This window comes from Kickxella alabastrina (assembly GCF_025024165.1).
Source record: "Kickxella alabastrina strain RSA 675 chromosome Unknown BX661scaffold_10, whole genome shotgun sequence".
Taxonomy (NCBI): Eukaryota; Fungi; Kickxellomycota; class Kickxellomycetes; order Kickxellales; family Kickxellaceae; genus Kickxella; species Kickxella alabastrina.
This window is the reverse complement of record NW_026251481.1, coordinates 614,558-641,947: the sequence shown is the minus strand read 5'-3', so window position 1 is coordinate 641,947 and position 27,390 is coordinate 614,558. Positions and strand designations below refer to the sequence as shown.

General features: G+C 50.5%; 10 protein-coding genes across 10 annotated transcripts; 5 read left to right on the top strand and 5 right to left on the bottom strand.

The window, feature by feature from the left end:
• Positions 1–27: 27 nt before the first annotated feature.
• Positions 28–486, top strand: BX661DRAFT_198304 (uncharacterized protein; the record flags this gene model as incomplete). Its single annotated transcript, XM_051538214.1, has 1 exon — positions 28–486. A coding segment is annotated over one exon (459 nt), but the record flags the coding sequence as incomplete, so codon positions are not given.
• A 140-nt stretch (positions 487–626) lies between these two features.
• On the top strand, positions 627–1,065 carry BX661DRAFT_182238 (uncharacterized protein). The gene has a single exon (XM_051535934.1). It carries the CDS (start codon positions 692–694, stop codon positions 1,007–1,009), a length of 318 nt encoding a protein of 105 aa, XP_051392044.1. The 5' UTR covers positions 627–691; the 3' UTR covers positions 1,010–1,065.
• A 5,699-nt stretch (positions 1,066–6,764) lies between these two features.
• BX661DRAFT_170936 (uncharacterized protein) lies at positions 6,765–8,236 on the bottom strand (the record flags this gene model as incomplete). The annotated part of the gene is given in 2 exon segments (XM_051533661.1): positions 6,765–6,866; positions 6,878–8,236. 2 exon segments carry the CDS (start codon positions 8,234–8,236, stop codon positions 6,765–6,767), a joined length of 1,461 nt encoding a protein of 486 aa, XP_051392043.1.
• Positions 8,237–8,627: 391 nt separating this feature from the next.
• On the bottom strand, positions 8,628–11,493 carry BX661DRAFT_182236 (uncharacterized protein). The gene is made up of 2 exons (XM_051535933.1): positions 11,338–11,493; positions 8,628–11,185 (listed from the first exon to the last, which is right to left on the bottom strand). Exons 1-2 carry the CDS (start codon positions 11,363–11,365, stop codon positions 8,970–8,972), a joined length of 2,244 nt encoding a protein of 747 aa, XP_051392042.1. The 5' UTR covers positions 11,366–11,493; the 3' UTR covers positions 8,628–8,969.
• A 524-nt stretch (positions 11,494–12,017) lies between these two features.
• Positions 12,018–13,274, top strand: BX661DRAFT_182232 (uncharacterized protein). Its single transcript, XM_051535932.1, has one exon. It carries the CDS (start codon positions 12,420–12,422, stop codon positions 13,230–13,232), a length of 813 nt encoding a protein of 270 aa, XP_051392041.1. The 5' UTR covers positions 12,018–12,419; the 3' UTR covers positions 13,233–13,274.
• Positions 13,275–14,481: 1,207 nt separating this feature from the next.
• On the bottom strand, positions 14,482–15,321 carry BX661DRAFT_143107 (VHS domain-containing protein; the record flags this gene model as incomplete). Its single annotated transcript, XM_051532985.1, has 1 exon — positions 14,482–15,321. A coding segment is annotated over one exon (840 nt), but the record flags the coding sequence as incomplete, so codon positions are not given.
• Positions 15,322–16,406: 1,085 nt separating this feature from the next.
• On the top strand, positions 16,407–19,989 carry BX661DRAFT_182228 (uncharacterized protein). The gene is made up of 2 exons (XM_051535931.1): positions 16,407–16,835; positions 17,130–19,989. Exons 1-2 carry the CDS (start codon positions 16,760–16,762, stop codon positions 19,904–19,906), a joined length of 2,853 nt encoding a protein of 950 aa, XP_051392039.1. The 5' UTR covers positions 16,407–16,759; the 3' UTR covers positions 19,907–19,989.
• Positions 19,990–20,919: 930 nt separating this feature from the next.
• BX661DRAFT_182224 (uncharacterized protein) lies at positions 20,920–22,402 on the top strand. Its single transcript, XM_051535930.1, has one exon. The coding sequence runs from the start codon at positions 21,115–21,117 to the stop codon at positions 22,153–22,155; it is 1,041 nt and encodes a 346-aa protein (XP_051392038.1). The 5' UTR covers positions 20,920–21,114; the 3' UTR covers positions 22,156–22,402.
• A 1,279-nt stretch (positions 22,403–23,681) lies between these two features.
• Positions 23,682–24,158, bottom strand: BX661DRAFT_198296 (uncharacterized protein; the record flags this gene model as incomplete). Its single annotated transcript, XM_051538213.1, has 1 exon — positions 23,682–24,158. The coding sequence occupies one exon, from the start codon at positions 24,156–24,158 to the stop codon at positions 23,682–23,684; it is 477 nt and encodes a 158-aa protein (XP_051392037.1).
• Positions 24,159–25,056: 898 nt separating this feature from the next.
• On the bottom strand, positions 25,057–26,652 carry BX661DRAFT_182222 (glucose-6-phosphate dehydrogenase). Its single transcript, XM_051535929.1, has one exon. The coding sequence runs from the start codon at positions 26,451–26,453 to the stop codon at positions 25,515–25,517; it is 939 nt and encodes a 312-aa protein (XP_051392036.1). The 5' UTR covers positions 26,454–26,652; the 3' UTR covers positions 25,057–25,514.
• Between the last annotated feature and the right edge of the window lie 738 nt (positions 26,653–27,390).

Below are 27,390 nucleotides of genomic sequence, written 5' to 3'. Positions count from 1 at the left end.
AGGAACTCTAAGAAGACAACTGCTAGCAAGACTGCCGGTGGGACTAACATTACCCGGAGAAAAAAGTCCAGGTCGTCCTTGACTTCTGGCCCAGCTGGTCTGTTTGAGCAAATCGCATCGGCCTCATCGACTATTACTGCCGAGGCCGTGTGCGCGCTACTCGAAGAAGGCGGAAGTAGCAGTGGTCAGTCCTCAACAAAGCACACACAGGGCTCTTTGGGCAGGTCGCGCAAGAAGCCGGTGCTGGTGTCGGGCTCGGGCTCTGTGCGGCGCCGTCGCGCCAGGCTCCACAAGTCGTCCAACTCGAGTATGAACGGGTCATCGGACTCGGCAGTCGACGCAGGAGCTGCAGACACATTGACAGCCTCTCCAGTGACGAACTTGGATACCAAACTTGAGGGGGAGGCAATACGGGCGATGGCTGCAAAGCATTCGGACGCTGCCGTTGCTGTTTCTACGACCACTTGGGACTCTCCGACAATTTGAAGTCTTTAGACTTGGAGCACGATTAGATATTTTTTTGCATTTTTCTTTTGCTGACGTCGATGTACTATTTTTGTAATGCCAACTATTTGCACATTTAACGGGTGGAATATAACATCAAAACGCATTTTCTAATATCATATATTTTTGTGTACGCTAAACATGCAGCGTGATTTTAAAGGATTTGTTACTTTTTCAATAGCTTATAATGGACTTGGAAATACAAAATGTTGAAAATGTAGAACTATATAAGCTGTGTAACCAAGGTCTGCCGCTTAGACATGCAACGATATTTGCGTGTTTAGAAGGGCCTGCCAAAACCGAAAATGATGGGAGGCTTCACGGCCTTCGGCGGCCTGGGCGGATGGTTGTTGGCATTGGTGCTGATGAGGCCGCCGAAAATACTGACATTGACGCCGTTGCCCTGGTTAATATCGATATCAATAATTCCTGGAATTCTGAAGCCGACAGGCGTGGCAATAGTTGTGCCAGCAATGGCGGCGATGATTGCGATGATAAAAGTTGACCTCATTTAATAATGATGTGTATATGTGGGATAGATAATGATTTAGTTGGACAAAGGGATAAAATAAAAAAACTGAAAAGATGAGGGAAATGTGAACAGAAATAAACTTTGCTTTATATATACGTCCTTCCCGGTGGTTTCGGCAAATATACTTGTACGCAGTAACATATAACACAAGCTTGGAGCATCCGATGTTACCATTAATATATCGTATAAAAGTTGCAGAATAAATTGAATATTGCCGCGATTGAAAAATGGTAACGGTAAAATTTGCATAGTGGGAAGCAAACAGCACAAGAAAAGGATATAAATTAATATGCAAGTATAAAATTAAATGTACAGCCACGCATGCCATATTAATAATGACACCGAGCCTTGGGTATACATAAATAGTATAATTCAAACAAAATATAAAGAACTAAAAATAAAAAATAAAGTGCAGTCATGCAGCAAAGCTAACAACAGGTACCAAAAAACCACCACTCCAGCTTTCGGTACAAAAATCATATTATAGCTGAGGAACATCCGACACGTAAACAGTAACAATCTGGCTGTTGGCTACACACAAATACATGAGTGCCTATAATGAAGATGCGAGGGATAGGAAACCAAAATTTGCAGAAAGCAACTAAACATGCCTGATAATTACAGTGCCTCGCGGGGGTGGTAGTCTGGTTGAAGTAGAAATTGGAGTCGACGTTGGAGTTGGCGTTGAAGATATCGACAAAATTGATGTAGAAATTGACGACGGTAGAACCAACGCAGTGGACGATGAAGTAGTCGTGGTTGTAGTCGTGGATGAGTTGGTGCCAAAAATAACTGAGCTCACAAACCCGAAAATGCCATTATTTGCATGGGTAGTGCTGGTGCTAGAATTGGTGACAGGAGTGGTTAATAGGTTGTCAGAGTTTGGTGATGTTGGTGTGGGACCCGAAGATGAAATATTCGAAGATATTGTAGAGCTTTGAGATGAACTGGTGGACGGGCTTGTAATAGGGCTCAAAATAAAAGTTTGGCTGGTAGAGTCAATTATTGTTGATCCACCAGCACCCGACGTGTTGTTCGGATCCTTGGTTACGACTGGAGTGACATTAGTGCCAGGAGTCGTTGATCCACCAGCACCCGACGTGTTGGTCGGATCCTTGGTGACAACTGGAGTGACATTAGTGCCAGGAGTCGTTGATCCACCAGCACCCGACGTGTTGGTCGGATCCTTGGTTACGACTGGAGTGACGTTTGTTCCAGGAGTCGTTGATCCACCAGCGCCCGACGTGTTGGTCGGATCCTTGGTTACGACTGGAGTGACGTTTGTTCCAGGAGTCGTTGATCCACCAGCGCCCGACGTGTTGGTCGGATCCTTGGTTACGACTGGAGTGACATTAGTGCCAGGAGTCGTTGATCCACCAGCGCCCGACGTGTTGGTCGGATCCTTGGTGACAACTGGAGTGACATTAGTGCCAGGAGTCGTTGATCCACCAGCGCCCGACGTGTTGGTCGGATCCTTGGTTACGACTGGAGTGACGTTTGTTCCAGGAGTCGTTGATCCACCAGCGCCCGACGTGTTGGTCGGATCCTTGGTTACGACTGGAGTGACATTAGTGCCAGGAGTCGTTGATCCACCAGCACCCGACGTATTGTTCGGATCCTTGGTGACAACTGGAGTGACGTTTGTTCCAGGAGTCGTTGATCCACCAGCACCCGACGTGTTGGTCGGATCCTTGGTTACGACTGGAGTGACATTAGTGCCAGGAATCGTTGATCCACCAGCGCCCGACGTGTTGGTCGGATCCTTGGTTACGACTGGAGTGACGTTTGTTCCAGGAGTCGTTGATCCACCAGCGCCCGACGTGTTGGTCGGATCCTTGGTTACGACTGGAGTGACATTAGTGCCAGGAGTCGTTGATCCACCAGCGCCCGACGTGTTGGTCGGATCCTTGGTTACGACTGGAGTGACATTAGTGCCAGGAGTCGTTGATCCACCAGCACCCGACGTGTTGGTCGGATCCTTGGTGACAACTGGAGTGAAGTTTGTTCCAGGAGTCGTTGATCCACCAGCACCCGACGTGTTGTTCGGATCCTTGGTTACGACTGGAGTGACATTAGTGCCAGGAGTCGTTGATCCACCAGCACCCGACGTGTTGGTCGGATCCTTGGTTACGACTGGAGTGACATTAGTGCCAGGAGTCGTTGATCCACCAGCGCCCGACGTGTTGGTCGGATCCTTGGTTACGACTGGAGTGACGTTTGTTCCAGGAGTCGTTGATCCACCAGCGCCCGACGTGTTGGTCGGATCCTTGGTTACGACTGGAGTGACATTGTGCCAGGAGTCGTTGATCCACCAGCGCCCGACGTGTTGGTCGGATCCTTGGTTACGACTGGAGTGACGTTTGTTCCAGGAGTCGTTGATCCACCAGCGCCCGACGTGTTGGTCGGATCCTTGGTTACGACTGGAGTGACGTTTGTTCCAGGAGTCGTTGATCCACCAGCGCCCGACGTATTGTTCGGATCCTTGGTTACGACTGGAGTGACGTTTGTTCCAGGAGTCGTTGATCCACCAGCACCCGACGTGTTGGTCGGATCCTTGGTTACGACTGGAGTGACATTAGTGCCAGGAGTCGTTGATCCACCAGCACCCGACGTGTTGGTCGGATCCTTGGTGACAACTGGAGTGACATTAGTGCCAGGAGTCGTTGATCCACCAGCACCCGACGTGTTGGTCGGATCCTTGGTGACAACTGGAGTGACATTAGTGCCAGGAGTCGTTGATCCACCAGCGCCCGACGTGTTGGTCGGATCCTTGGTGACAACTGGAGTGACATTAGTGCCAGGAGTCGTTGATCCACCAGCACCCGACGTGTTGGTCGGATCCTTGGTGACAACTGGAGTGACGTTTGTTCCAGGAGTCGTTGATCCACCAGCACCCGACGTGTTGGTCGGATCCTTGGTTACGACTGGAGTGACATTAGTGCCAGGAGTCGTTGATCCACCAGCACCCGACGTATTGTTCGGATCCTTGGTGACAACTGGAGTGACATTAGTGCCAGGAGTCGTTGATCCACCAGCACCCGACGTGTTGGTCGGATCCTTGGTGACAACTGGAGTGACATTAGTGCCAGGAGTCGTTGATCCACCAGCGCCCGACGTGTTGGTCGGATCCTTGGTTACGACTGGAGTGACGTTTGTTCCAGGAGTCGTTGATCCACCAGCGCCCGACGTGTTGGTCGGATCCTTGGTGACAACTGGAGTGACGTTTGTTCCAGGAGTCGTTGATCCACCAGCACCCGACGTGTTGTCGGATCCTTGGTTACGACTGGAGTGACATTAGTGCCAGGAGTCGTTGATCCACCAGCACCCGACGTGTTGGTCGGATCCTTGGTGACAACTGGAGTGACATTAGTGCCAGGAGTCGTTGATCCACCAGCACCCGACGTGTTGGTCGGATCCTTGGTGACAACTGGAGTGACGTTTGTTCCAGGAGTCGTTGATCCACCAGCACCCGACGTGTTGGTCGGATCCTTGGTTACGACTGGAGTGACATTAGTGCCAGGAGTCGTTGATCCACCAGCACCCGACGTATTGTTCGGATCCTTGGTGACAACTGGAGTGACATTAGTGCCAGGAGTCGTTGATCCACCAGCGCCCGACGTGTTGGTCGGATCCTTGGTGACAACTGGAGTGACATTAGTGCCAGGAGTCGTTGATCCACCAGCACCCGACGTGTTGGTCGGATCCTTGGTGACAACTGGAGTGACGTTTGTTCCAGGAGTCGTTGATCCACCAGCACCCGACGTGTTGGTCGGATCCTTGGTTACGACTGGAGTGACATTAGTGCCAGGAGTCGTTGATCCACCAGCACCCGACGTGTTGTTCGGATCCTTGGTGACAACTGGAGTGACATTAGTGCCAGGAGTCGTTGATCCACCAGCACCCGACGTGTTGTCGGATCCTTGGTTACGACTGGAGTGACGTTTGTTCCAGGAGTCGTTGATCCACCAGCACCCGACGTGTTGTCGGATCCTTGGTTACGACTGGAGTGACATTAGTGCCAGGAGTCGTTGATCCACCAGCACCCGACGTGTTGGTCGGATCCTTGGTGACAACTGGAGTGACATTAGTGCCAGGAGTCGTTGATCCACCAGCGCCCGACGTGTTGGTCGGATCCTTGGTTACGACTGGAGTGACGTTTGTTCCAGGAGTCGTTGATCCACCAGCACCCGACGTGTTGGTCGGATCCTTGGTTACGACTGGAGTGACATTAGTGCCAGGAGTCGTTGATCCACCAGCACCCGACGTGTTGGTCGGATCCTTGGTGACAACTGGAGTGACATTAGTGCCAGGAGTCGTTGATCCACCAGCGCCCGACGTGTTGGTCGGATCCTTGGTGACAACTGGAGTGACATTAGTGCCAGGAGTCGTTGATCCACCAGCACCCGACGTGTTGGTCGGATCCTTGGTTACGACTGGAGTGACATTAGTGCCAGGAGTCGTTGATCCACCAGCACCCGACGTTTGTTCGGATCCTTGGTGACAACTGGAGTGACATTAGTGCCAGGAGTCGTTGATCCACCAGCCCCGACGTGTTGTCGGATCCTTGGTTACGACTGGAGTGACGTTTGTTCCAGGAGTCGTTGATCCACCAGCACCCGACGTGTTGGTCGGATCCTTGGTTACGACTGGAGTGACATTAGTGCCAGGAGTCGTTGATCCACCAGCACCCGACGTGTTGGTCGGATCCTTGGTGACAACTGGAGTGACATTAGTGCCAGGAGTCGTTGATCCACCAGCACCCGACGTGTTGGTCGGATCCTTGGTTACGACTGGAGTGACGTTTGTTCCAGGAGTCGTTGATCCACCAGCACCCGACGTGTTGGTCGGATCCTTGGTTACGACTGGAGTGACATTAGTGCCAGGAGTCGTTGATCCACCAGCACCCGACGTGTTGGTCGGATCCTTGGTGACAACTGGAGTGACATTAGTGCCAGGAGTCGTTGATCCACCAGCACCCGACGTGTTGGTCGGATCCTTGGTGACAACTGGAGTGACATTAGTGCCAGGAGTCGTTGATCCACCAGCACCCGACGTGTTGGTCGGATCCTTGGTGACAACTGGAGTGACGTTTGTTCCAGGAGTCGTTGATCCACCAGCACCCGACGTGTTGGTCGGATCCTTGGTTACGACTGGAGTGACATTAGTGCCAGGAGTCGTTGATCCACCAGCACCCGACGTATTGTTCGGATCCTTGGTGACAACTGGAGTGACATTAGTGCCAGGAGTCGTTGATCCACCAGCCCCGACGTGTTGGTCGGATCCTTGGTGACAACTGGAGTGACGTTTGTTCCAGGATCGTTGATCCACCAGCGCCCGACGTGTTGGTCGGATCCTTGGTTACGACTGGAGTGACGTTGTTCCAGGAGTCGTTGATCCACCAGCGCCCGACGTGTTGGTCGGATCCTTGGTGACAACTGGAGTGACATTAGTGCCAGTTTTTGTGTCTCTACTTGTATCTGTGCTTATTACACTATCAATATTCGGACTAGTAGTGGCGCCTGAGTCATTTCCTGAACTTGCAGTATTTCCGCCATTAGATCTTGATGTTGAGCTGGAACCTGAAGTATTACTAACACTTTCACTGCCAGTTGTTGTCGCTGTGGATTTTGTCGTGCTAGTCGTCGCTGATGTGGATGAATTTGATGTTATTTTAGACGTCACAGTTACCACCGACACATCTACTTTAGTTTCCGTCAAAGTCACAATATTACTCGTTGTATCTGTTGTTATGGTATTTGTTGTACTTGAACTTTGTTTTGTTGTTGTGGTCGTGGTCGCGGTCGTATTTGGTTTTGTCGTTGTTGATGATCTAGACGACACCAATATGCCTTGGAAATAATTCGACATAAATGCCGATGCGCTTTCGCCAAAAATGGCCGAGGCCAAGCTACTGATCTGCTGCGCAGGCAGTTCACTTATAGGGGGCAAGGTGTGGAAGGAATTCGTAGACTGTGGAGTTGTCTTTGTCGGCGTGGTAATGGGCTTTCCAAATTCATTAAAGTTGAATTGCGACAGTTGCCAGTTTGACGAGCCAATGTTTTTGCTGCCAATATTAGTCAACTGCACCAAAGTGGATCGAATAGGGTCGGCGGTTTGAGTGGTGAAGTAGGATAGGTGTTGGTTTTGAATTTCGCTCCAAAAGTACCTTGTCTTGTCCATTGCTTCGATGATGCTTGTTTTCAGGGCTTTCATATCCTGCTTGGTTTGCACGTTATTCGGGGTGTATGATTTAGCTGCACGCGTTATTTCCATCAACGTCTGGTCGCCAAGCGTCAGGATGTAGCTAAAGTTTGGCATGGTTCCGGGCTCATTCGGCTTGGGATTCATCCACACGTTGTTTGCCGGTGTATCCCATCCGAGGTCTTTGAGAAACAGCTTCATTTCGATCACGCGCATTTCGGAGATACTGATGAATAGCTCGGTTATTTGGTTTACATGCTTGGCGTCCATAGCAAGGATATTACTTAGGCGCATTAGGAATTTGCCGTTGAGCGTGAGTGGATCGTTGATGTTGCTTGCGCTGACTCCGGATATATGCACTAGTGCACGGTCGCCAATGCCACCTATTATTTTTAGCAGCCGGGCGACTAATTTGGAACTCTCTGGGGTTTTGAGACCTTCGCCGCTGATGCCAAACATTGGTGCCAAAATATCCACGTACAACGGATCAACGCGAGATAGGGTATCCAGTAGTTCGGCAACGTATTTAATGTTGCCGCTGCCAAAGGAAAACAGGCTGCCAAACGGAATCATCAGCATACTTTGGCTCGCCGTGGCACTGCTTGTTCCTGAGCTTGTGGTGGTGGGCATGGCAGCTGGTTTGTTAAATGTGTATCGGTAATCATTTGAGAGCTGGACATGGACTTTGTTGTACAGGTCTTTGACTAATTTTTTAGAGTCTCCGAGATTGTCAATGTCCAGGTCAGATAGTAAGATATTGTCAATGTTAATTAATTTGTTTGGTTCCTCAGAGTCAATAGTGGCAGAGGAGGATATATATGTGGCTATGCGGTTTAATAGATTGAGTGAAATAGCCTTTTGTTGTTCGTTATAGGCGCTGGAAACAAAAACCGCGTCTTTGAGGATGCTGGTTTCAAGGGTATTGTCTGCGACAGCATCCATTTCCGCTGAGGCAAATGTCAGGACTAGCGCACCGAAAAACAATCCAGCCAAATGCATGGTTGAGCGAAATATATATATATATATTATAAATAAATTAAGTGTAAAGTTATTTCTACGTGTAATAAAAATCAATATGAATAATAAAAAATTGAATATGGATTTTTTTAAATTTTTTCAAGACAAAATGAAACAGATAAATGGTAACAGACATTGTGTGGATTACCATTAAATGTGATTAAATAAGCTGGTTATTCGCAACTGTATTGAATAACTGACTGCGGGAAAATTTAAAATATAGAAAGTGGATTGGACTCGGCTAATTTTTTTTAGGTAAAAAAATTGATATACGTATTATTATATTATCAAAATTTTAAATCCCAAATTTTTTGTTTTGTAGCAGTATCGATGGGTTATACTCAAGTGTAAGTGGCTACTACAGTCATTAACGTGTTCTTAGTGTATTTCAATGCCCATTTGCATAACAAATAAATCTCAAATGATCATTTATACTTTTTCAATAAAAATAAATGAATAAACTGATGAATATGATAGATAAAGTGTATAAAATAACAAATAACAAATGGTGGCTGTATGCGCCTCTGTCATTCATGACGAAAACTCTAGTACATTAGCCAAAGGAAAAATAAAGTAAAAAGAAAGAAAAACAATCAGTCAGCCTCCCCCCTTCACCTCAAAAATCTACCCAAACTCCCTCCACTATCTCTCTCTTGCATATCAGGAGGAGGGGAGCAATTTGTATTACGAAAATACAATGCAAATATATTATTTCTCATTGACGTGTGTTGCTTTGCAGAGGAGGGTAGGTGATATCGCTCATGAATGCCAAAATCGAGCTCGAATCAGTATCGTCGTTTCTGACAAACACCGAGCTCTGCAAAGCTGACTCTGGCACACTCTGTTGTTGCTGTTGCTGCTGCTGCATTGGCGACCCCGATTTAAAACTAGTCACTGTGCTAACTGAACGCCATGGATCCCAACTGCCACCGGTGGTGGTGCTTGTGGCACCATTAGGCTTGGTCTTATTGTCGGTATTGTCGGTAAGTCCGGCGTTTGTCACACGCCGGAGTCCTGGAATCGACGAATGCATTATTTCAGGCGTTGCTGCTTTGCTATTGCTTGTGCTTGTGCTCGTGCTCGTGCTGGTGATGTTCCCTGACAAGGGCGTTTCGTCCCCTGTTTCGCCAGCCAAACGGAACTGGACAAAGCTCTTCGATGAGCCAAAGCTATCGCTCCTAGGGACATCAGCCCTGTTGACCAAACTGCTGCTGCTGGCAAAAGATGTCGTATATGTCGTGGTCGTGGTAGTCGTAATAGAGCCAGAGACAGCGGGTGTTTGTGACAAGCTAGGGTTAGAGAAGGACACGCGCGGCACGGCAACGCCCTTGGGGCCAGACTTGAGCTGAACACCCCAGGCGGCGGCGCCCGTATTAGGACTAGTGTCGACACCATCGTCGTTATTAACCTGGGGCGACTGAGTGCGCATAAACGACGATGCGGGGGAAAGCACCGGCTTGGATGCCTTGTTGGCAAACGGTGCGGGCGCGGGCGCATCCGGGCGCACACCGGTGAAGGCCTTGCGGAACCCGTCCTCATCCGTGAAGGCGTCCAGGACCTTTGTCGTGTTGGCAGCAAATCTCGAGGGCAAGGACCGGGCGGGCGTGCTCGGCAGGTAGTTGACGACGAGATCAACGGACTTGTCCGTGTCCACGCGCTGCGCCTGGCCGTTGCGAATGGTCGCGGCAACGGCAATTAGCGTGCATTCCTTGGAGGCAAAAAGGGACAAGCGGTGGGTGATCCTGCAGCCCAGCTCCTGGATCTGGGCCAGGGTGGCGGCGCTCGCCGTCGAGTACACCATACGCAGGCGCGGCGGCGACGTTTCCGGGCAGGAGTACACAAAGACGCGGCTCCCGGGCGTCCGCATAATGTAGAAGCGCGGCTCGCTGGGGTTAGGCGAGAACTCCTCGGTGGACGCATACGAGTGGACGTGCGAAATGCACTTGTTGGCCTCAACCTGCAGCTCGACGACGGTTGTGCCGACGTTGGAGCCAAAGTCGCTCAGCGTCGATTTCGCTTCAGGGGACAGTGGCAGGGTCACTGTGTGGAAGCCGCCGGACGCTGCTGCTACGGTTTGCTTCTGGCCGCGGCTGTTCGCGTGATGGTTGTCTGGGCTGACCTCGGGCTTGGATGCCTCAGTGTGGTTGCGCAGCCGGGTGCACATTTGCTCCAGCTGCTCGCTGCGCGCGTCGTCTTCCTGCTGCAAAAGGTCGACGTGCACGAGCTCAGACTTTGACATTGCCGTGCGGGGGTCAATCTTTTTGACAAAGACGCCGCTCTTCTGGCCAAAGGACTGGCTCTGGACCAGCGGCTTGGGAGCGACAACGGGCGGCGGCGCAGCCTTCTGAATGACCGGGCGCTGAGCCTGCTGCTGTTGCTGTTGCTGTTGCTGTTGCTGCTGTTGTTCTGACAAGTTCTCCGCTGAACCTACAGCCAAAACCGAAACGTCTTCCTGCGTTGGCGGCGGCGGTGTGCGCAGGGCGGGCTTAAGGAAAGCCGCCGGCTTGGGCGGAGCGGGCCTCCCCAGGGGAGCGGCCTCCCGCGGTGGCTCGGGCGCCTCGACAGCGTCATTGTCTCTCCCAAACACCTCATCAACGGTCTCAAACTGCAGTGCGTCGGCGACAAAGTCAACGCCAACCGCCTGCTTGAGATTCGACTGCGAGGACGCATAAACCATGCGATTACTGACGCCGACCTTGCCCTCAGGCATCCACGTAATAACGTACCATGAGGAGACACTGGCGCGGAGCAAAAAGAAGGCTGGATCGTTTCCTAGATACTGCTCCAATTGCGAGAGGTCGCCGGTGGAGGGTCCGTTTAGTCTTGCTGTTTCGACAAGGTCTTCGCCGCGGATTTGCACGCGGAGAAGTGCGACTTGTTTGTGCTGGCCCTGCTGCGCCTCCTCCAAGAACTGCTTGAGCTTTGGCGTGGCTACACAAGACAATAAATTGGAAATATTAGCAGAGAAAAAGGTCTAATTTTGGGAAATGAGCAAACCATCTGTTATGTCTGGGTTTTAAAAAAAACATTCTTCTCAGCATCTGTGCTCGAGAGCCGAGGTTTAGACAATGCACATGGGTTACCTGAAATTCCACTCGTTATAACGGACATTTGCGCTGTGAATTAAGTTGAGAAAAATATATATAGGTAAAAAAAAAAAAAAACTACTGAAAAAAACAAGACTTTAATACTGTTGTCCTATGTGACATCAACACAACATTAAAAAAGGGTTAGATAGGGAATGTTTGGCTTTGTCGGCCCTCTTTTTTTTTTACAATCACGGTCTCTCTCACGCGGAGAATGTGACCCAATGGACGGATTTGCACACAAAGACAAGGCGCGATTATCCCGCGCTGACAAGATCAAGCACCGGATTAAATGCACGGTTAATTGGGTGGGAGAAAAGAAAAGAAGTAAAAAGGCTTTTAAGGCTTTTTTACAACCGAAAAAAGAGGGTGAAAATTGGTAGTAAAATCCAAATGTTTGAAGTAGAAAAAAATTGGGACATGTGAGTTTGGAAAATGGATGAGGAGACGGCTGATGATATCATTCGGGGGGCCTCAATCAATCAACCAAGCAAATAAATGAGAGATGTTTTTCTGAGGAGAATATTCAAGGCGGATTCTAAAATTAGCTTGTGACTTTTCGAACAACGCTAGTAATTATTTTTAGTCTGGCTTTTTTTTGTATGCAAGAAAAACAAAGAAGTGACAGTATAAAAAGTAAACCCCTCTGCTCCATTCCTCCATTTCTCCCCTGTATGTGATGTATCCTCATCTTTTTTGATTCTCTTTTTTTTTTTTTGGTCAGTTACACTATTTCTATAACCTTTTCTTTTCACATACTTTTTTTTTAATCCACACTCCAAAAAAAACAACACGCATCTTTTGTAATTTTTATTTTCTTGCATAAAAATAAACAAGCACATTATTTAATATAAAGTTTCTTTTGTCTTTTCGCTTTTTGTCTTTATTCATCAAGCAGCAACAGCAGCAGCATAAACAGAAGCAGAAGCAGCGGAAACATCAACCCACTTGCCCTTTCTTTATTGTCCTCTGCACACGCACACGCACACGCACACACGCGCACAAACACATTCTCATTCCAATTCTCATTCCCATTCCCATTCCCATTCTCTCAAAGAAACACGCTGCATTCCTCGACGATGCTAAATACAAAACTAGGGGCTAAGCTCCGGGCCAGCATGGTCCCCATCCTCAGCCTGCTTGTTCTGCTCCTGGGCACAGTGGCCGGCGAGACAGTCAAAGAGGTGACAACAAGCGACGGCAGCACCCTGGCACTGGGCGGCAACGGGGGGCTCGTGGCCAGCGGCATCGTAGCTGGAATAACGCTGATAGTGCTTGGGTTTTTCTTCAACTACTTTGGGTACAAGCTGTTCAAGATCCTGGTTTTCTTGGCGGGGTTCTGCGTAGTGGCCGGGCTGGTTCTGTACGCTGAGTACAAGATCCGCGCGCCTTTGGAGGACGAGAAGGGCCGGCAGCTGTGGTACCTCGGGATTGCGGCTGTGTTCGGGCTGCTTGGCGGTGGGCTGATGCTGTTCCTGGTCAACGTGGGCGTTGCGCTGGTTGGCGGGCTGGGTGGGTTTGCGCTGGCGACGTGGATTCTGTCGATGAAGACCGGCGGGGTCATCCACTCGGACGTCGGACGCATTCTGTTTATCGTGGCGCTCGTGGTCGTGGGCATTGTGGCGGCGCTGTTTTTGAAGCGGCCGGCGATTATTGTCTCGTCGAGCATCTGGGGGTCGTACGCGCTGTTTGTGGGCATCGACTGCTTTGCGAGGACCGGGTTCCAGTACACGGCGCTAAGCTTCCTCAATGCGCCCGGCGCCGTGTACGAGGCCACGCCGAAGGTGTATGCCATGATTGCCTGCATGGCTGTTTCAGCGTGTCTGGGCATCTTTGTGCAGTTCTTCCTCAGCCGCGGCGGCAAGCAAAAGCACACGTTCATTCCGATTTGACACAAGCACAGGCCTTGGGGCTTTCCCCTTCATTATTTTCCTTCAGTTGTTTTTCTAATATGAAATTTGTGAGTATTCAAGACAGAAAGTCGATTAGCGAGCTGCCGCTCGCAGCCTTGTCTGGGTCCGGCGAAGAGCCCCAGCTGGTGGTCCGCGACGCATTGGGCCTGGCGCCAGCAGTGGCATTTGCCGCAGCCGACGCGCTCTTGGCGGCAGACAGCAGGTCGGAGAAATCAAAGGCGTCCTTCTTAGCCGCAGCCGCAGCCGCAGCCGCAGCCGCAGCCGCAGCCGCAGCCGTGGTCTTGCCCGTGCGCGCCTGCAGCGAGTTGGCCGGAAGCGACGGGTTAGACATGGGCTGCGGCTGCGGCTGCTGCTGCTGCTGCTGCTGGCAAATGGCCGACGCTGGTGCAGCAGGGGCCGGGCTAAATGTGGCAGCATTGCCCGCGGGCATGGTCAGCCCCGGGGTGTTCATGCCGGGCGTCAAGGGCAGCGCCAGGGCGTGTGCGTTGGCGCTAAACGAAGCGTCGGAGAAGCTCAGCCCAGCAAGATCGCCAAGCGGGCTCGTAATCTGCCCAGCACCAGCAGCGCCCCCGGGCATCTCTTCGTCCCAAGCGAGCAGCTCGCCGACACCGTACTTTTTTGCCGGCACAGCGGCAGCAGCGGCAAGCTGTGGCCTCCGGCCGCTCTTCAGCTCCTCGTACGCGCCCAGCGCCGCCTGTATGCGGTCGCGCAGCATATACATGGCAGCCAGCGCGCGGTTTTCGTCCTCATTGAGCCGCGCGTGCGCCTTCTGCTCCTGGGCCAGCTCCTGCAGCATCGCCAGGCTGGCCATGCACTCGGCGCGTGTGCGGCGGATTTCCGCCGACATCTGCTCGCCGGGCACCGCCGTGCCGAGCATCGCAAGCAGCCGCGCGGCCCTCCGCTCGGCCGCCCCCATTTCGCTGCGCCGCTCGGCGTCGTACCCGGAGCGCTTATGCCGCGCGGCCGGCGCTGTTGCGTCCTTGGGCGGCGCGCTGGGCCGCGGCGCGCCGGCGGCGCCGGTGGCCGGTGCCTCGGGCGCGTCGTCCCACACGATAAGCTCGCCTTCGGGCGCAGCGGAAGCAGTGGCAGACAGCGAGAAAAGCGGCGCGCGGCCGCACTGCAGGTCCCTGTGCGCGCTCAGCGCCTCGTCGACCAGCGCGCCGATGGACGCCAGGCGGGCCAGATCCCTCGCCTCGTCCTCCGGCAGCTCCTCGCCGTCGGGCCGCTGCTGCATCTCGGCGATCAGCTTGCGCAGGCGCGGCTGGTTGGATCCCACCGCGGCCTTGAGCTCATTCACGGTGTCGCTGAGGCGGTCGCCGGGCTGCACACGCTGGAGCATCTCCAAAAGAACCTTGACATTGACCTCGATTTCCTTCAGCTTGCCCTCCCACTCGCCGTCGTAGTCCGGCCGCTTGCTGGACTGCTCGTAGCCGGTGATGATCTTCATCAGCTTATTGGCCTCGCGCAGGTCCTTGGGCGTTGCACGGCGGAGGAGCTCCTGCAGCTTCGCCTGCATTGCATCGAGGTCCTCGCGCTCCTGCTCGTCGCGCGACTTGAGCGTATTTACGGGGCCCAGAACCACGGCTGCAGCATTGGCGTCGATCTCTGGAAACCGCCATCCCTTGCGCCGCAAGAGCGAGTACATATCGTGGATGCGCTGGAGGTCGTCCTTGTACCGCGACCGCTTGCACAGTGTCAGCCGCCACTCCTGCAGCATCTCGAGAATCCGGTAGTGCAAGGCATTGGGCTGCGACGGTTGGAATTCTGGAAACCGCCGGAAGAGATCGTTGAGGAAGTCGCGGCTGGCCACCTGGTAATGCACTGCGTGTCCGCAGTTCTTCACAAGGTAGTCTAGGAGACCTAGGGCTAGCTGCGCTTGGCTGTTGGCGCGCCCGTTGATGTACGGGAGCAGGGCGAAAACTGCGTCGTGTGCGTAGTTGCCTTTTTTCTTGTTGATCAGGTCGCAGATGTCTAGGTTGAGAACGATGTCGGGCTCGCGGAGCTCGGGTCGCACGGCCCGGTCGATGAGTGTCTGAAGCCGGCTTGGCGGCTTGAAGAGCTCGTCCATGGCGCTTTGGAACTGAAACGCCATTTGCTAAAATGAAATATAACTGTGTAATTCACTCAGATGCTGACAAAGTCTGTTGCTAATTAGAAGGAAAAAAGGACAAGGAATTAAAAGGGAAAAAAGAAGAAAAAAGAAAAAAAGAAGTGAATTGAATTGAATTGAATTGAATTGAACAATAGAAAATGAAAAAGTTACTTCCACTCCACTACATACGAGCGAACGAACGCAGATTATGAAAGGACGGCCCACCTTTTGTCAGTGGGATATTTTTTATTCTCCATAGAAAAACCAAGCCCTCCTGTGAATGCGGGGGGGGGGGGGTGGATGAAAAAGAGGGTGAAAAAACACTTGCATCCAAACAATCAGTGACGTCGTCCAATTTTATCCAAACATATATAAACAAAAAAAGAAAAGCTATCCCGACTTTCTCGATAATCCCACCAAACTAAAGGCTGTGTTTCTACGTGCAGCTGCCAAAACCCTGGTGGCCACAAGCAGCTCGCCCATTTGCGTGTCAAGTTCAGCAATGAGGATGTCCGAATACCGGCTGCGACTCTCCACCTCCAAAGAACGCTCGCTGGCCGCCATGTACACCTGCTGCGTTATGGCTTGCACTCGCTGCTCAAACTGAGACGACATTTAAAAATAACAATTAAAGTAGGGTGTTGATATTGTTTTCGTGAAACCTAAAAAGCAAAAAAGGATTTTTTTAAAAATAAAAAACTGCCCCCTCCTTGTACGACCGATCGTGGCGAAATGTCCAGGAAAAGCAAGAAAAAACTGATAGATGCTATTTTTTGGTTCCATGAAGAGCAAAAGCTTGTACAAATTTCATCTGCCGATTGCTTTTGTCAACTGGACGCATGACCAACAGATTCACGTGCCGAGTGCATCATGTTTTCGCGCCCAAAAGAAGCGGGTGTGGGGGGGGTGCACAAGTTTCTGTTTGCCGAGCCATACTGTTACTTCCACGTGATTATTACATCGCACAGAAAAACAATTTTATTTGCAGGAAAATTTTCGTCAGAAACAGGACATAAAATAAAATAAAAATCCTCACTCGCCACTTTCCTTTTAAAAATATTTCTAATTCCAACCTCAATTACACACTATACATGAACCTCATTTTTTATCTTCAATTTTTTACAATTACGCTTATTCATTACCAAAAAATATAATACCCTCTTGTTTTTTAGAACCCACTCTCCCCCCTATTCATATTTTTTCTTGCTTCTCTTCGTATATATATTTTTTTGGTGACGCATTTCAACCAACACCCCCAGTTTTTTTATAAAGAGTGGAAGGGTCAGCCTTTTTCTCAACAATTAACACTCTATCATTTGCTAAGAAGGCACTCCGCAGGTTGTCTTTATCAAAGGACGACGCAGACCCTAGCAACCGGAACAGCAACAACAACAAAAGGTGGTCGAACAGAAGAATGTCAAACAAACAAACGATTGGGAATTACACAGTCTTGCAGACTTTGGGTGTCGGGTCCTTTGGAAAGGTGAAGCGTAAGTATCATTTTTTATTTTCTTTCAATATGTGTGTGTGAATGTTTTTTCCCTTGCTGCTGCTATTCAGCTGGCTCTGCATGCGCCCCATGCATCAGCTGGCGCCATTTTCTTCCCTCTTCACTTTTTTCTTTCTTTTTGACCTCAGGACAAACGGCAGTAGTAGGACACGGAAGGAAAAGAACAGTTTGGTCAACGAGGCAAGACGAGACGAGCAGTAAACCTGTAAATCCCACTCGCTAAAAAAACGCCTTGTCCATCCATTCTTATTTTTAAAAAAATGTCTACTTGTAGTTGCCGTGCACTCGCAGACAGGCCATAAGGTGGCGCTAAAGATCATCGGGCGCAGTAAGCTGGCGCACTCAGACATGATAGGACGTGTGAACCGCGAGATCCAGTACCTGAAGATGCTGCGGCACCCACACATCATCAAGCTGTACGAGGTGATCACGACAGAAACCGACATCATAATGGTGATTGAGTACGCCGGCGGCGAGCTATTCAACTATATCGTGGAGCGCGGGCGGATGAACGAGCGCGACGCCCGGCGGTTTTTCCAGCAGATCGTTTCGGCCGTCGAGTACTGCCATCGGCGCAACATTGTGCATCGCGATCTTAAGCCCGAGAACGTGCTCCTTGACCCCTACGATAACGTCAAGGTGGCTGATTTCGGGTTGTCGAATATAATGAAGGACGGTGAGTTTCTGCAGACGTCCTGCGGGTCGCCCAACTACGCTGCGCCAGAGGTGATCAATGGCAAGCTTTACGCCGGGCCCGAGGTCGATGCGTGGTCGTGTGGCGTTATCCTCTACGTCATGCTCTGCGGCCGCCTGCCCTTCGATGACGACCACATTCCGGCGCTGTTCAAGAAGATCACCTCGGGCATTTTCTCCATGCCCGGTTACCTGTCGCAGGGTGCGCGCGCAGTGCTCTCGGGGCTGCTCCAGGTGGATCCACTGAAGCGACTGACGCTGGCCCAGGTGCGGCAGCACCCATGGTTTACGACTGACCTGCCGGAGTACCTTAAGCCATTGCCCGAAAGCACGGATATCGAGGGCCTGGCCAAACTCGACGACTCGATCATCAGCGAGCTGGAGCGGCAGCTCGAGATGGATCGCGCCGCGCTTATCAAGCAACTGCGCCAGCGTGGCACCAACCCGGCCAAGGTCGCCTACCAGCTGACGCTAGATAACCGCCATATGCTGGAGCAGAGCCGCAATTCTAACAAACAGGGTATTCGCAACTTTGCACTGGCGTCGTCACCGCCTGCGGCCTTCCACCTCAGTGGCAGCCTGGGGGCGTCACCCCTGTTGGCTGCGGCGGCAGCGGGTAAACCCTGTGACGATAGCGATGATGAGGACGGAAATGTGGCGTCGAATATTGCTATTCTGTGCTCTAGTCTGCCGCGGTCGCCTGGTCATACGCTTGAGTCGCAGATGTATAAGATGCGCTTGCGCGGACCGCACGCTAATGCGGCCCCACGGGTGTCCTCGCCGCTGGTACCTGTGCCGGCCGCTGCAGTCAAGCCAGGATCCACGTTGGCCAATGCCGCCATTGCGCAACAGCAGCAGCAACAACAGGTTCAGCAAGATCAGCAAGATCAGCAGCACCAGCAGCAGCAGCAGGCTGTGGGCTTGGGTGTGCAGGGCAGCCCATCGCGCACACCGTCCAACTACTTCCGCGCATCGCTGCCGCCACTAGCCGCCACGCCGGGCTCATTGGAAAAGTCCAACTCGTCATCAATCACCAGCCTGGCGCACGCATCGCTCAAGGCATCGCCGGGCATTGCCAACCCATACAGCCACCGCAACGATTCCTCGCGTGCGGTCAGTCCCAACGGCACGCCAACACCCCCTAGCGGCATGGCACCCAGCCCTCTGGCACGCACCTCCGGCGACGTCGAAATGGCTGAGCCCCTAGATCCCGCAACCGAGGCCGCCCAGCGGCGACCCACGGTCGTGCGCAAGCGTGCCAAGCTGACGCGCACGCGGTGGCACTTTGGTATTCGTTCGCGCTCACCACCTGCCGACGTCATGGCCGAGGTGTACCGCGCCCTGCAGCAGCTCAACATGACCTGGAAGCACTTCAACCCGTACCATCTGCGTGCACGCTACGTGCCGCCCGACGGCACCCTTAAGGATGCCATTAAGATTGATCTGCAGCTGTACAAGCTGGACTCGCGCGATAACTATTTGGTAGACTTTAAGGCGGTTATCCCGCAGCCTCGCGCGCCCGACGATGATATGGGCGGGGTGGCCACGGCGCCGACTTATAGGGCGGGAGAGAATACGCTTATTTCGCCCTTGCCGCCATTTATCCAGGCTGCGCGCAGGCGCATGTCCACCGCCATGTCGCCCAATCAGTTCAGGCCTGGGTCCATGTACACCGACCATACGATGGCTGTCGATGGTGATCTCTCTGGTGGTGCTGAGCCGCGGTCCCTCGATGACCAGTTCCTCAACTCGAACTACCCTATCCAGCTCCCGGCTGAGCTTCCGGCGACGCGGATGTCGCCCATTGTGCCGGCCAACGATCGTTCGGAGATGCTCCCCGAACCCGACTCGCTGCCAGCAAAAGTCATGCAACGGCGGCTTGGTGGTGGCGGCGGCGACATTTCGTCGCCCTCCATTGCACCAACTTCAGCCAATGGTGGCGCAATGCAGGTGTCGGACTCTGAGGACTACTCGCACCCGGGAATGAACATCTCCCATTCGCTTAGCGCTCCCGGTATCCCCATCCCTGGTTCTGTCTCGAAAACTCGGGCAATGGATATTCCCATGGGCGGCTCGGCTTGCAGCCCCTCTGCCACAATGAACTTTGTCGGCGGGACTCCGCGCAGCCAGGGCCGGGCACCCGGAAGTTATATGCCCGGTAGTGTTGTTGGTCGTGTGTCGTTGGCGCGCACAGATGTCTCGTTGACTGCTGATGGTGTGGGCGCAGGCAGTGGTGCTAATAGACAGTCGCAGGAGCGTGTAGTTAATATTTTCCCGTTCTTTGATGTATGCTGCAAGCTTATTACGGAGCTGGCGGTGCCTTCAGGTGCGCCTTCTGCTGCACCACCTCATGCTTAAATTCTTATTTATCACAATAGTATAGACCCTTATTGTAATCTATTTTTCAATGTGCAATGTTGAATTAGTAGTTTAATAAAAAATAAAAGTAACAAGAATCTTTTAAAATAAAATTAAAAACAATGATGATGCCTTGATTTATAATATTTCGTCGTAATAATTATTTAAATGATTATTCTGCATGGTATTTTAAATATGCCATATGGATCTGCAAGTACTTTGCTCTTTTTTCGATAGCACAGTCTGCTAGCCATATATGGCAATTAGCTTGTAATTATTTGGACTTTCAATTTCAATTAGCTGTTATCGACTTTTTCACCAAAGAAACTTGGCTTTTTGGCATATTATCGCTTAGATTACTCCAGGCAGGGTTTGGTAACAGCAGTATGTTTCGATAGCTTCGGCGGTGTTGGTGCGTGGGGAAAAGGTATGATTTGCCACGCTTATCAGTGTTTCTTTGCCTTTCTTTGCCGTGCAGTTTGGGATTTCAGAATAAATCCAATTTGTTGTGAATATGAGCTAGAGACCACGAAATAAGCTAATGTTTTTAAATAATTGGAAAACAAATGTCCTGGTCATGAGCGCCTTGCAAAAAATGCATATAGCCAGAGTGATTTGGCGAGATCCTTATAGCGCGTGCCCCAAACAGGAACCAAAGACCACTCGCATTTCACCCGCAAGCCACAGTGCGTGTTTGCGTTTAAAATCTTTGGCCAGTAACCGCAAGCCATGGAGATAATTGTTTACTCGAGAGTTAAGCCACCAGTAACACGTGGGCTGGTTGGATATCAATTTGCTGCTGATTTTCACAAAAAGCACATGTCGGATATATATCGATGATGATAATGCTTATGATGGCTTTAAAATATAAAATATGGTTTGCGTTGATCGTGCCTCCCGTGAATATGTAGCAGCAGGGCTTATCTTCTGCCTTCTTTCATTTCTCCTTCTTTTCTTCTTTCTTTTTATTTTACTATCAATACCTTTTTTCATCCAATGATTATCCACCTGTGCACCACCTCTCACCACCTCTCACCACCTCTCACCACCTCAGGCTTTCTACTATAACCCACTGAACCACCTCTTTATTTATTGAATTTCATTTTTCGTCCTGTCAAGCTAGCGTTTTCCGTTTGTTTACTTTTACGCGAATTCCCCAAACCTCCTTTTATTTTTGTTATTGGGTTTTGTTTTTGATTACCTTGAAAATGATAACCAAGCTTGCCTCTACAATCGGCAAGACGTGCATTCTGCTCAGCCTTGCCCCGACCCTCGTGGTCATCTGCGGTGTTGGCTGGGCTCTTACACCCAAGGCTGAAGCCGAGGCCAATGTTGCTGCCAACCCCGCTTTCAACCAGAACAAAACCACCAATACTTCTAGTGCCTCACACACCAATGAGACAAAGGCGAGGGTTGGGTTTATCGAAATGGAGCCTGCACAGGCACATGTTGCAGCCGAGCAAGCACTAACCAAAGCCCAGGCCAATAATGCGCCCGTGCATGCTGCTCAGCGCAGCGAGGGCGAGAGCGAGGGCAAGGGCGAGAGTGAGAGCGAGAGCCTGCGCCGCAAGTTGGCTGTTTTCGAGTCCAAGCTAGCTGAAAGAGACGCCAGCATTGCCGACCTCAAGGTCAAGCTGGGGCGCGCAGAGAAAGATAACGCCGCCCTGCAAATTAAGCTGGCTAGCACTGAAAGCATGCTGCGTGTCCAACGCCAGAACGTCAAGTCACTGGATGCCGATGTCCGCAAGGCCGAGCGCGAGCTAAAGGAGGCTCGCACAAGCGCTGAAGAGCAGCAGCAGCTTGTTGTCGAGCTGCGCAACAAGGTTGAGCTGAGCCGTACTGTGCAAGCCAAGGCGCTCCAGCACGGCAAGCCGGTGTTTTGCAGCGGCAGCCTACATGTTCAACGTCAAAACGTCAGAACCATGTATGACGAGGTCTGCAAAGCTGAGAGCGAGCTGAATGCGGCTTGTGCAGTTACCGAAGCGCAACATGAGCTTATTATCAAGCTGTGCAACGAGGTCAAGGCCGTGCAAGCAAGAGCCAAGGCCCAGCAGCCAGCGGGAAAGCCGCCGCGCGCTGGATACTTTGGGGCAATCTGCACCCCGCTGGCCAAGGTGGCTGGTATTTCTCACGCAAGCAAGCCTGACATTGCTGGGCCGAGTGCTACTTTCCTGGCCTTAAAAGAAATAGCCGACTCACTCGACGAGATATTCCACCGCGGTGGCCGTGCTCAGACCAACCAGATCTAAGGTGAGCTGGATGCTCGCTTCGAGGCACACACTTGGCCACCCACCCATCCATTCATCCACCCATCAAGCGGCGTCATTGGCAGCGTGCTAAAATAATAGCCACAGTTAGCACACCGCAACCAACGTGGATCTGGGCTGACGGGATCAGCCCAATGCCACCTTTAATTTTACACCGTTTATTTTTCCATTTCATTCTTTCATTCTTTCACTCGTTTTTTGTTTAATGTCATCATGCTTTACTTTTTTAGCTTATAACGTGCGCAATGTTGTCGACAGATTTTATGTATTTCTATTTGCTTGCAATTGATTCCACACCAATTTGTTAAGTAGCCATGTCAATCACCCATGACTTGCGGTTGTCCACTGTTGAATGATACATGTTCGACAGTTGTTTCAGACTAAGGATTTAATTAAAATTTTAAATTTTGCGAGTTGTTACATATGTGAGAATTTGCATAAGCAAAAAAAACATTTATGCAGCGGCGTAATACATCCGGCCAATTAACTTGGTAAACAAAGTAGATTATCTCATTCATTTATAATTCATTTGTCAATCCAAGATTTATTTTGAAAATTGAAAATTTTATTTCAATGGACTTGTGTAACAGTCATTACACAACAGCGACTTTCAACTCGTTTATTATTCCCAATTTACTTTTCATAAAATTGATTTATTAAAGGAATGCATTTTAAAAAAGGTTTTTTTATTTGCATGCCCAAGTGCTTAAATTTCTTTTATGTACCACGAGTTCTCGCGCATACCCGCGCTAGTATGCAGATTTTTTTACTTGCCGGATATGCATGGAAAAAAACTGCATAGAACAATGTGTGCCCGGGGGACTCAACGGTATGTGGGATGGTATGAGCCAGAAGGCTGCTGACATTAATTTATTTTCCGCTGCGCCACCATTTTCTAGTCATAATTTTTTTGTTGTTCCCCCCTCATATCAATAGTATTGTATAAAAAATTGTTTTCTTAAAAGTCAGCTGCCCACTACCGTGTAATTTAACTGGTGCTGGTACTTTTTTATTTGTACAACTTATGCGCACCAAAATTTGAAAAAGTGACTTTAGTTTCTTTATGTGTGTGTAAATAGCACAAACGGAAGCCCGCAAAGAAAACATGCAATTGTACAATAAAGGTGTTGTGGCAAACTCGGAAACTGCAAAACACAGCATGCAGTTTAATAAAAAAACTTGTATATAATTCTACACAGTAAAGAGTGGGCTTCGCGAAACCAAGTTTGGGCAAAAACCAGTTTTTTTGTTTAAATTAAAAAAGGGCGTGCGTAAATAGGGGGGCGCACCTTGGAATCTTGCAGGCGAGCAAGCAAACAAAAAACAATAGAGGCGTTGTGTATGTGTACATGGTTTTATATAATAAAAATAGCTAAGTGCGAAAAAAAGATGAAAGGAAGGATGAAAGAACAAAAATAATAATAAAATAGTGAAAAATCAAAACTCAAGCCTCCTCAACAAACGACAACAATAAGTGAAACCAGCTCAAATCCCCCCTCCATTCTCCTCTATATCCCTTTGTCGCCCCCATTACATCTGTCCGCGTTACCTGTCTCCTGCGGGTAGTTGTACCAACGACGATGTCCACTCGTGCTCTCATGCTGCTGAACCGTGCGGTACGATGGGGTCGAGAATTGACAATCCCGGCACACGTACTCCACCTCGCCACTCAACAAAATATTTAGCGGAATCGTATAGAAATTGGGATCGCACTGCGAGCACTTACAGGGACCCCTCCTCTTGGCGACTGCGCAATTAGCCGGGACAGAGACCACTTTTTGTTGCTGGTAGTGTTTGTAAATGCGATTGGAAGGGGCAGGTGGCAGCTGGTGGTAGGGCGCGTGCGGTAGCTGCTGGTACAGCACGCGGGCTCCGGCCGTAAACACTTCGTTTGTTCCCTTTTGCATGGACGATGGTGAGAGCGAAGAAGCTGAGGATGTGGTGGAGAGGGAGGCTGGAGACATCCTGCAGGATTGGTGGCCCATTGTGTGGTGCTGCACAGAGAGAGCCGCTGTTGGGGGCCCTGTTGGCGTTTGGCTTGCCAGCCAAATGGGAGGTATATGTGTGGGCCTGTTGCCTCTGCCTCCACCGTCGCCTCCGCTGCTGTTTCCGTCACCAGCAGCTGCTCTGGATTGTATTTGGGTCGACAGCTTTAAAAATGGGCTCTTCTTTATGTGTGAACGTACTCAGTGCAACGGATATTTTTTGTTAATCCTGGTACGATATACCAGGATAATTTGAAAAAATTTCAAGGCGTGTCAGTTTAACAGTGGGTATTCAAATAAATAAAGCTTTCAATAAGGTAATAGGAAAAGCGAAGCCGAAGACGATGATAAAGAAAAATGAAAAATCAAATGAAAAGAGGATAACTGCTAATTTCCCCCAGTTCTTGGGTGTTTATACCAATGTATAAAAAGTAGAACGGATGTTAAAAATATAAAGAGAAAAGAGAAACATTAACTAAAAAACAAAAAACAAAAGAAAAAAGAAAAAAGAAAATTTAGAGATGAAAATGAAAAAAAATAATGAATGAAAATCGGGTAGAGGGGAACAAGAAGATGAAAAATATGGACACCCAAAAGGATTTTTCTTAAAATAAAAAAGAAAGGGGCGATGCAAGATTTCAGCATTGACTCAAAACGAGAATCCGTATTTGTATTATTTAATTAGCCTCAGAACGCTTTCCCCCATTTCTTTTTTCGCTTTGGATACCCGAGATCTTCTCACACCTCTGTTTAATTTTTTTGCCACTATCAATGTCCATCTACGATATAATCGAGAGCATGTCCGAACAGCATCTGGACAAGGGGGGGCGGAACGCCATTTTTACATTTGTCTGTGAAATTGGCTTGCTTCACCTTCATCTGTTGTTGCTGTTTGATGTGGTGTTGTTCTTTCTCATGTTGACCGCTGCCTGCTATTCGTCGGTTGTGCTGTGCTGTGCTGTGCTGTGCTGTGTCAAAAGAAAAATGCTTGGATGAGCCTTCCAGAATGCAAATGTCGCAAACGCATCCAATCTATCACTTCTGCCGCTGCATTGTTCGCCCGTCCTATTTTGTTTTCTTCTCTCTCTTTTTTCGGACGCCGAAAGACATGCAAACCAGCCAATCCGGTCGTGAACAATCTCTTTTTTGTTCGGACAAGCTAGCGATTTTCCTGGCGGTAATTGGCTTTTCGCTATTAAATAACAATTGCATGCATGTGCACGCATGTGCACGCATCCCGTATTTACGGGATATTACATCAAACATTTTTTTTAAAAAAATACCAGTATTTATCAAAGACATGTGGCATGCCAGAATGAAAATTCTGCATTCTGGGATTTTATCATCTGGGGTTTTTTAAAGCTTGCCGCCGTTGGCTGCGGTCTTGGGCTCCCAGTGGTACTCCTTAGCCGTGGGCTTGTATCCGGCCCGCTCTGTGGGGAACTCATCGGCACCCTTGGGGCCTGTCGAGCCGTACTCGTAGGGAAGAGGCACGACCTCCTCCTTTTCAATCTGATGAAGCAGTGGTGTGAAGATGCGCCACGCCTCGTCGAGCTCGTCGCTGCGCACAAAGTTGGAGTGATCGCCGTTGAGTACGTCCAGGATCAGCGTAGCGTAAGCGTCGGGGATCTTGAGGTCCTGATAGCGCTTGTGGTAAGTGAGGTCGAGCTCGGACATGGCCAGGTTGGTGGAGAGCCCGGGCTCCTTGACGATGGTCTTGATCGTCACGGACTCTTTGGGGCTGACCTGCAGAATGAGCTCATTGCGAGCCAGGTTGGGGAATAGCGCGTTGACCATGTCCTTGAACTGGATGCGGATGATCATCTTGGCCTCATCCAGCGCCTTGCCAGCCTTGATGACCCAGGGGACGCCACGCCACCGGTCGTTGTCCACATGCAAGACGCATTGCGCGTATGTCGGCGTGATGGAAGACTTGGGCACAGTCTCGTCGTCCTTGTACCCAGGCCTGTTGCTGTCGCGTGTGCCCACGTACTGGCCGAGCAGTGTGTCCTCAAGCTGGATCGGCAGGATGCGGCGCAGTACCTCGGTTTTGCGGTCGCGAATATCCTCGGAGCGCAGCGACTTGGGCGGGTGCATGGCCACAATGCTCAGTACCTGCAGCAGATGGTTCTGCATGACGTCGCGGATGATGCCAAACTCGTCAAAGTAGCCACCGCGGCCCTCCGTGCCAAAGGGCTCCTTGAAGGTGATCTGCACATTGGAGATGTGGCGGCGATCCCACACAGCCTCGTAGAATACATTGGCAAAGCGCAGGGCCAGGATGTTCTTCACCATCTCCTTGCCCAAGTAGTGGTCGATGCGGTAGATCTCGTCCTCAGCGAACAGGGCCCCGATGGACTTGCTGAGCGCCCGGCTGGACTCCAGATCGTGGCCAAATGGCTTCTCGATGACCACCCGGTTGGTGCACGACCCATCATAGACGTTTTTGCGGATCTGCGTGCCCACGGACACAAACACCGACGGCGGCAGGGCCAAATAGTAGATATGCACTCGCTCGTCGGACTCGCGCTTATGCATCAGCTGCTCGTTAGTGTCGATTTCTTTGCGCAGAACCTTGAAGTCTTCGTCCACATCGTACTTGCCGCTGACGTACTCGCAGATCTTTAGAAACGCTGTGACGTCTTTGGGCTCGTCAGTGGCCTTGAAGAAGGACGTTACCCGCTTGTTAAATTCCTCGGGAGTCATCTTTGTGCGCGCATAGCCTATGATGCGTGTGCGCCTGGGCAACAAGCCCTGCTGGAATAGGTGGAAAAGCGCCGGGTAGGTCTTCTTCTTGGCCAGGTCGCCAGACGCTCCAAAGACAACGATGGTCGTCAGCACGTCGTGCTTGGCTGCCTCGTCGAGTCTGCAATTCAGTGACATTGTTATTTGCTAAAGACCGTGGGGGGGAGTGAATTCGAACGAGTCGGTGATGCTTGAAATTAAAAAAGGAAATTACTCCAAAAGTGAAAGAAATATAAAAGCAAGTGCTGTGTTTATTCGCTGGTATCAATAAAAAAGTGGGAAAGAGAGGAAAGTTGCTGTGATTATTGGCGTGTAGGAAGCAGAACTCATTTTAAACATTTCGCATCCCCAAGCATATCGTCGCGAACGCAGATGCCGCTCGTTCCTTTTTTGTTCTCCCCCTCCTCCTACTTGAATGCGCACCTCGTTTTTATAAAAACAATAAAATCGTGAGACTGAGCGTGATGGTGGCAACGTAATTGCCCCT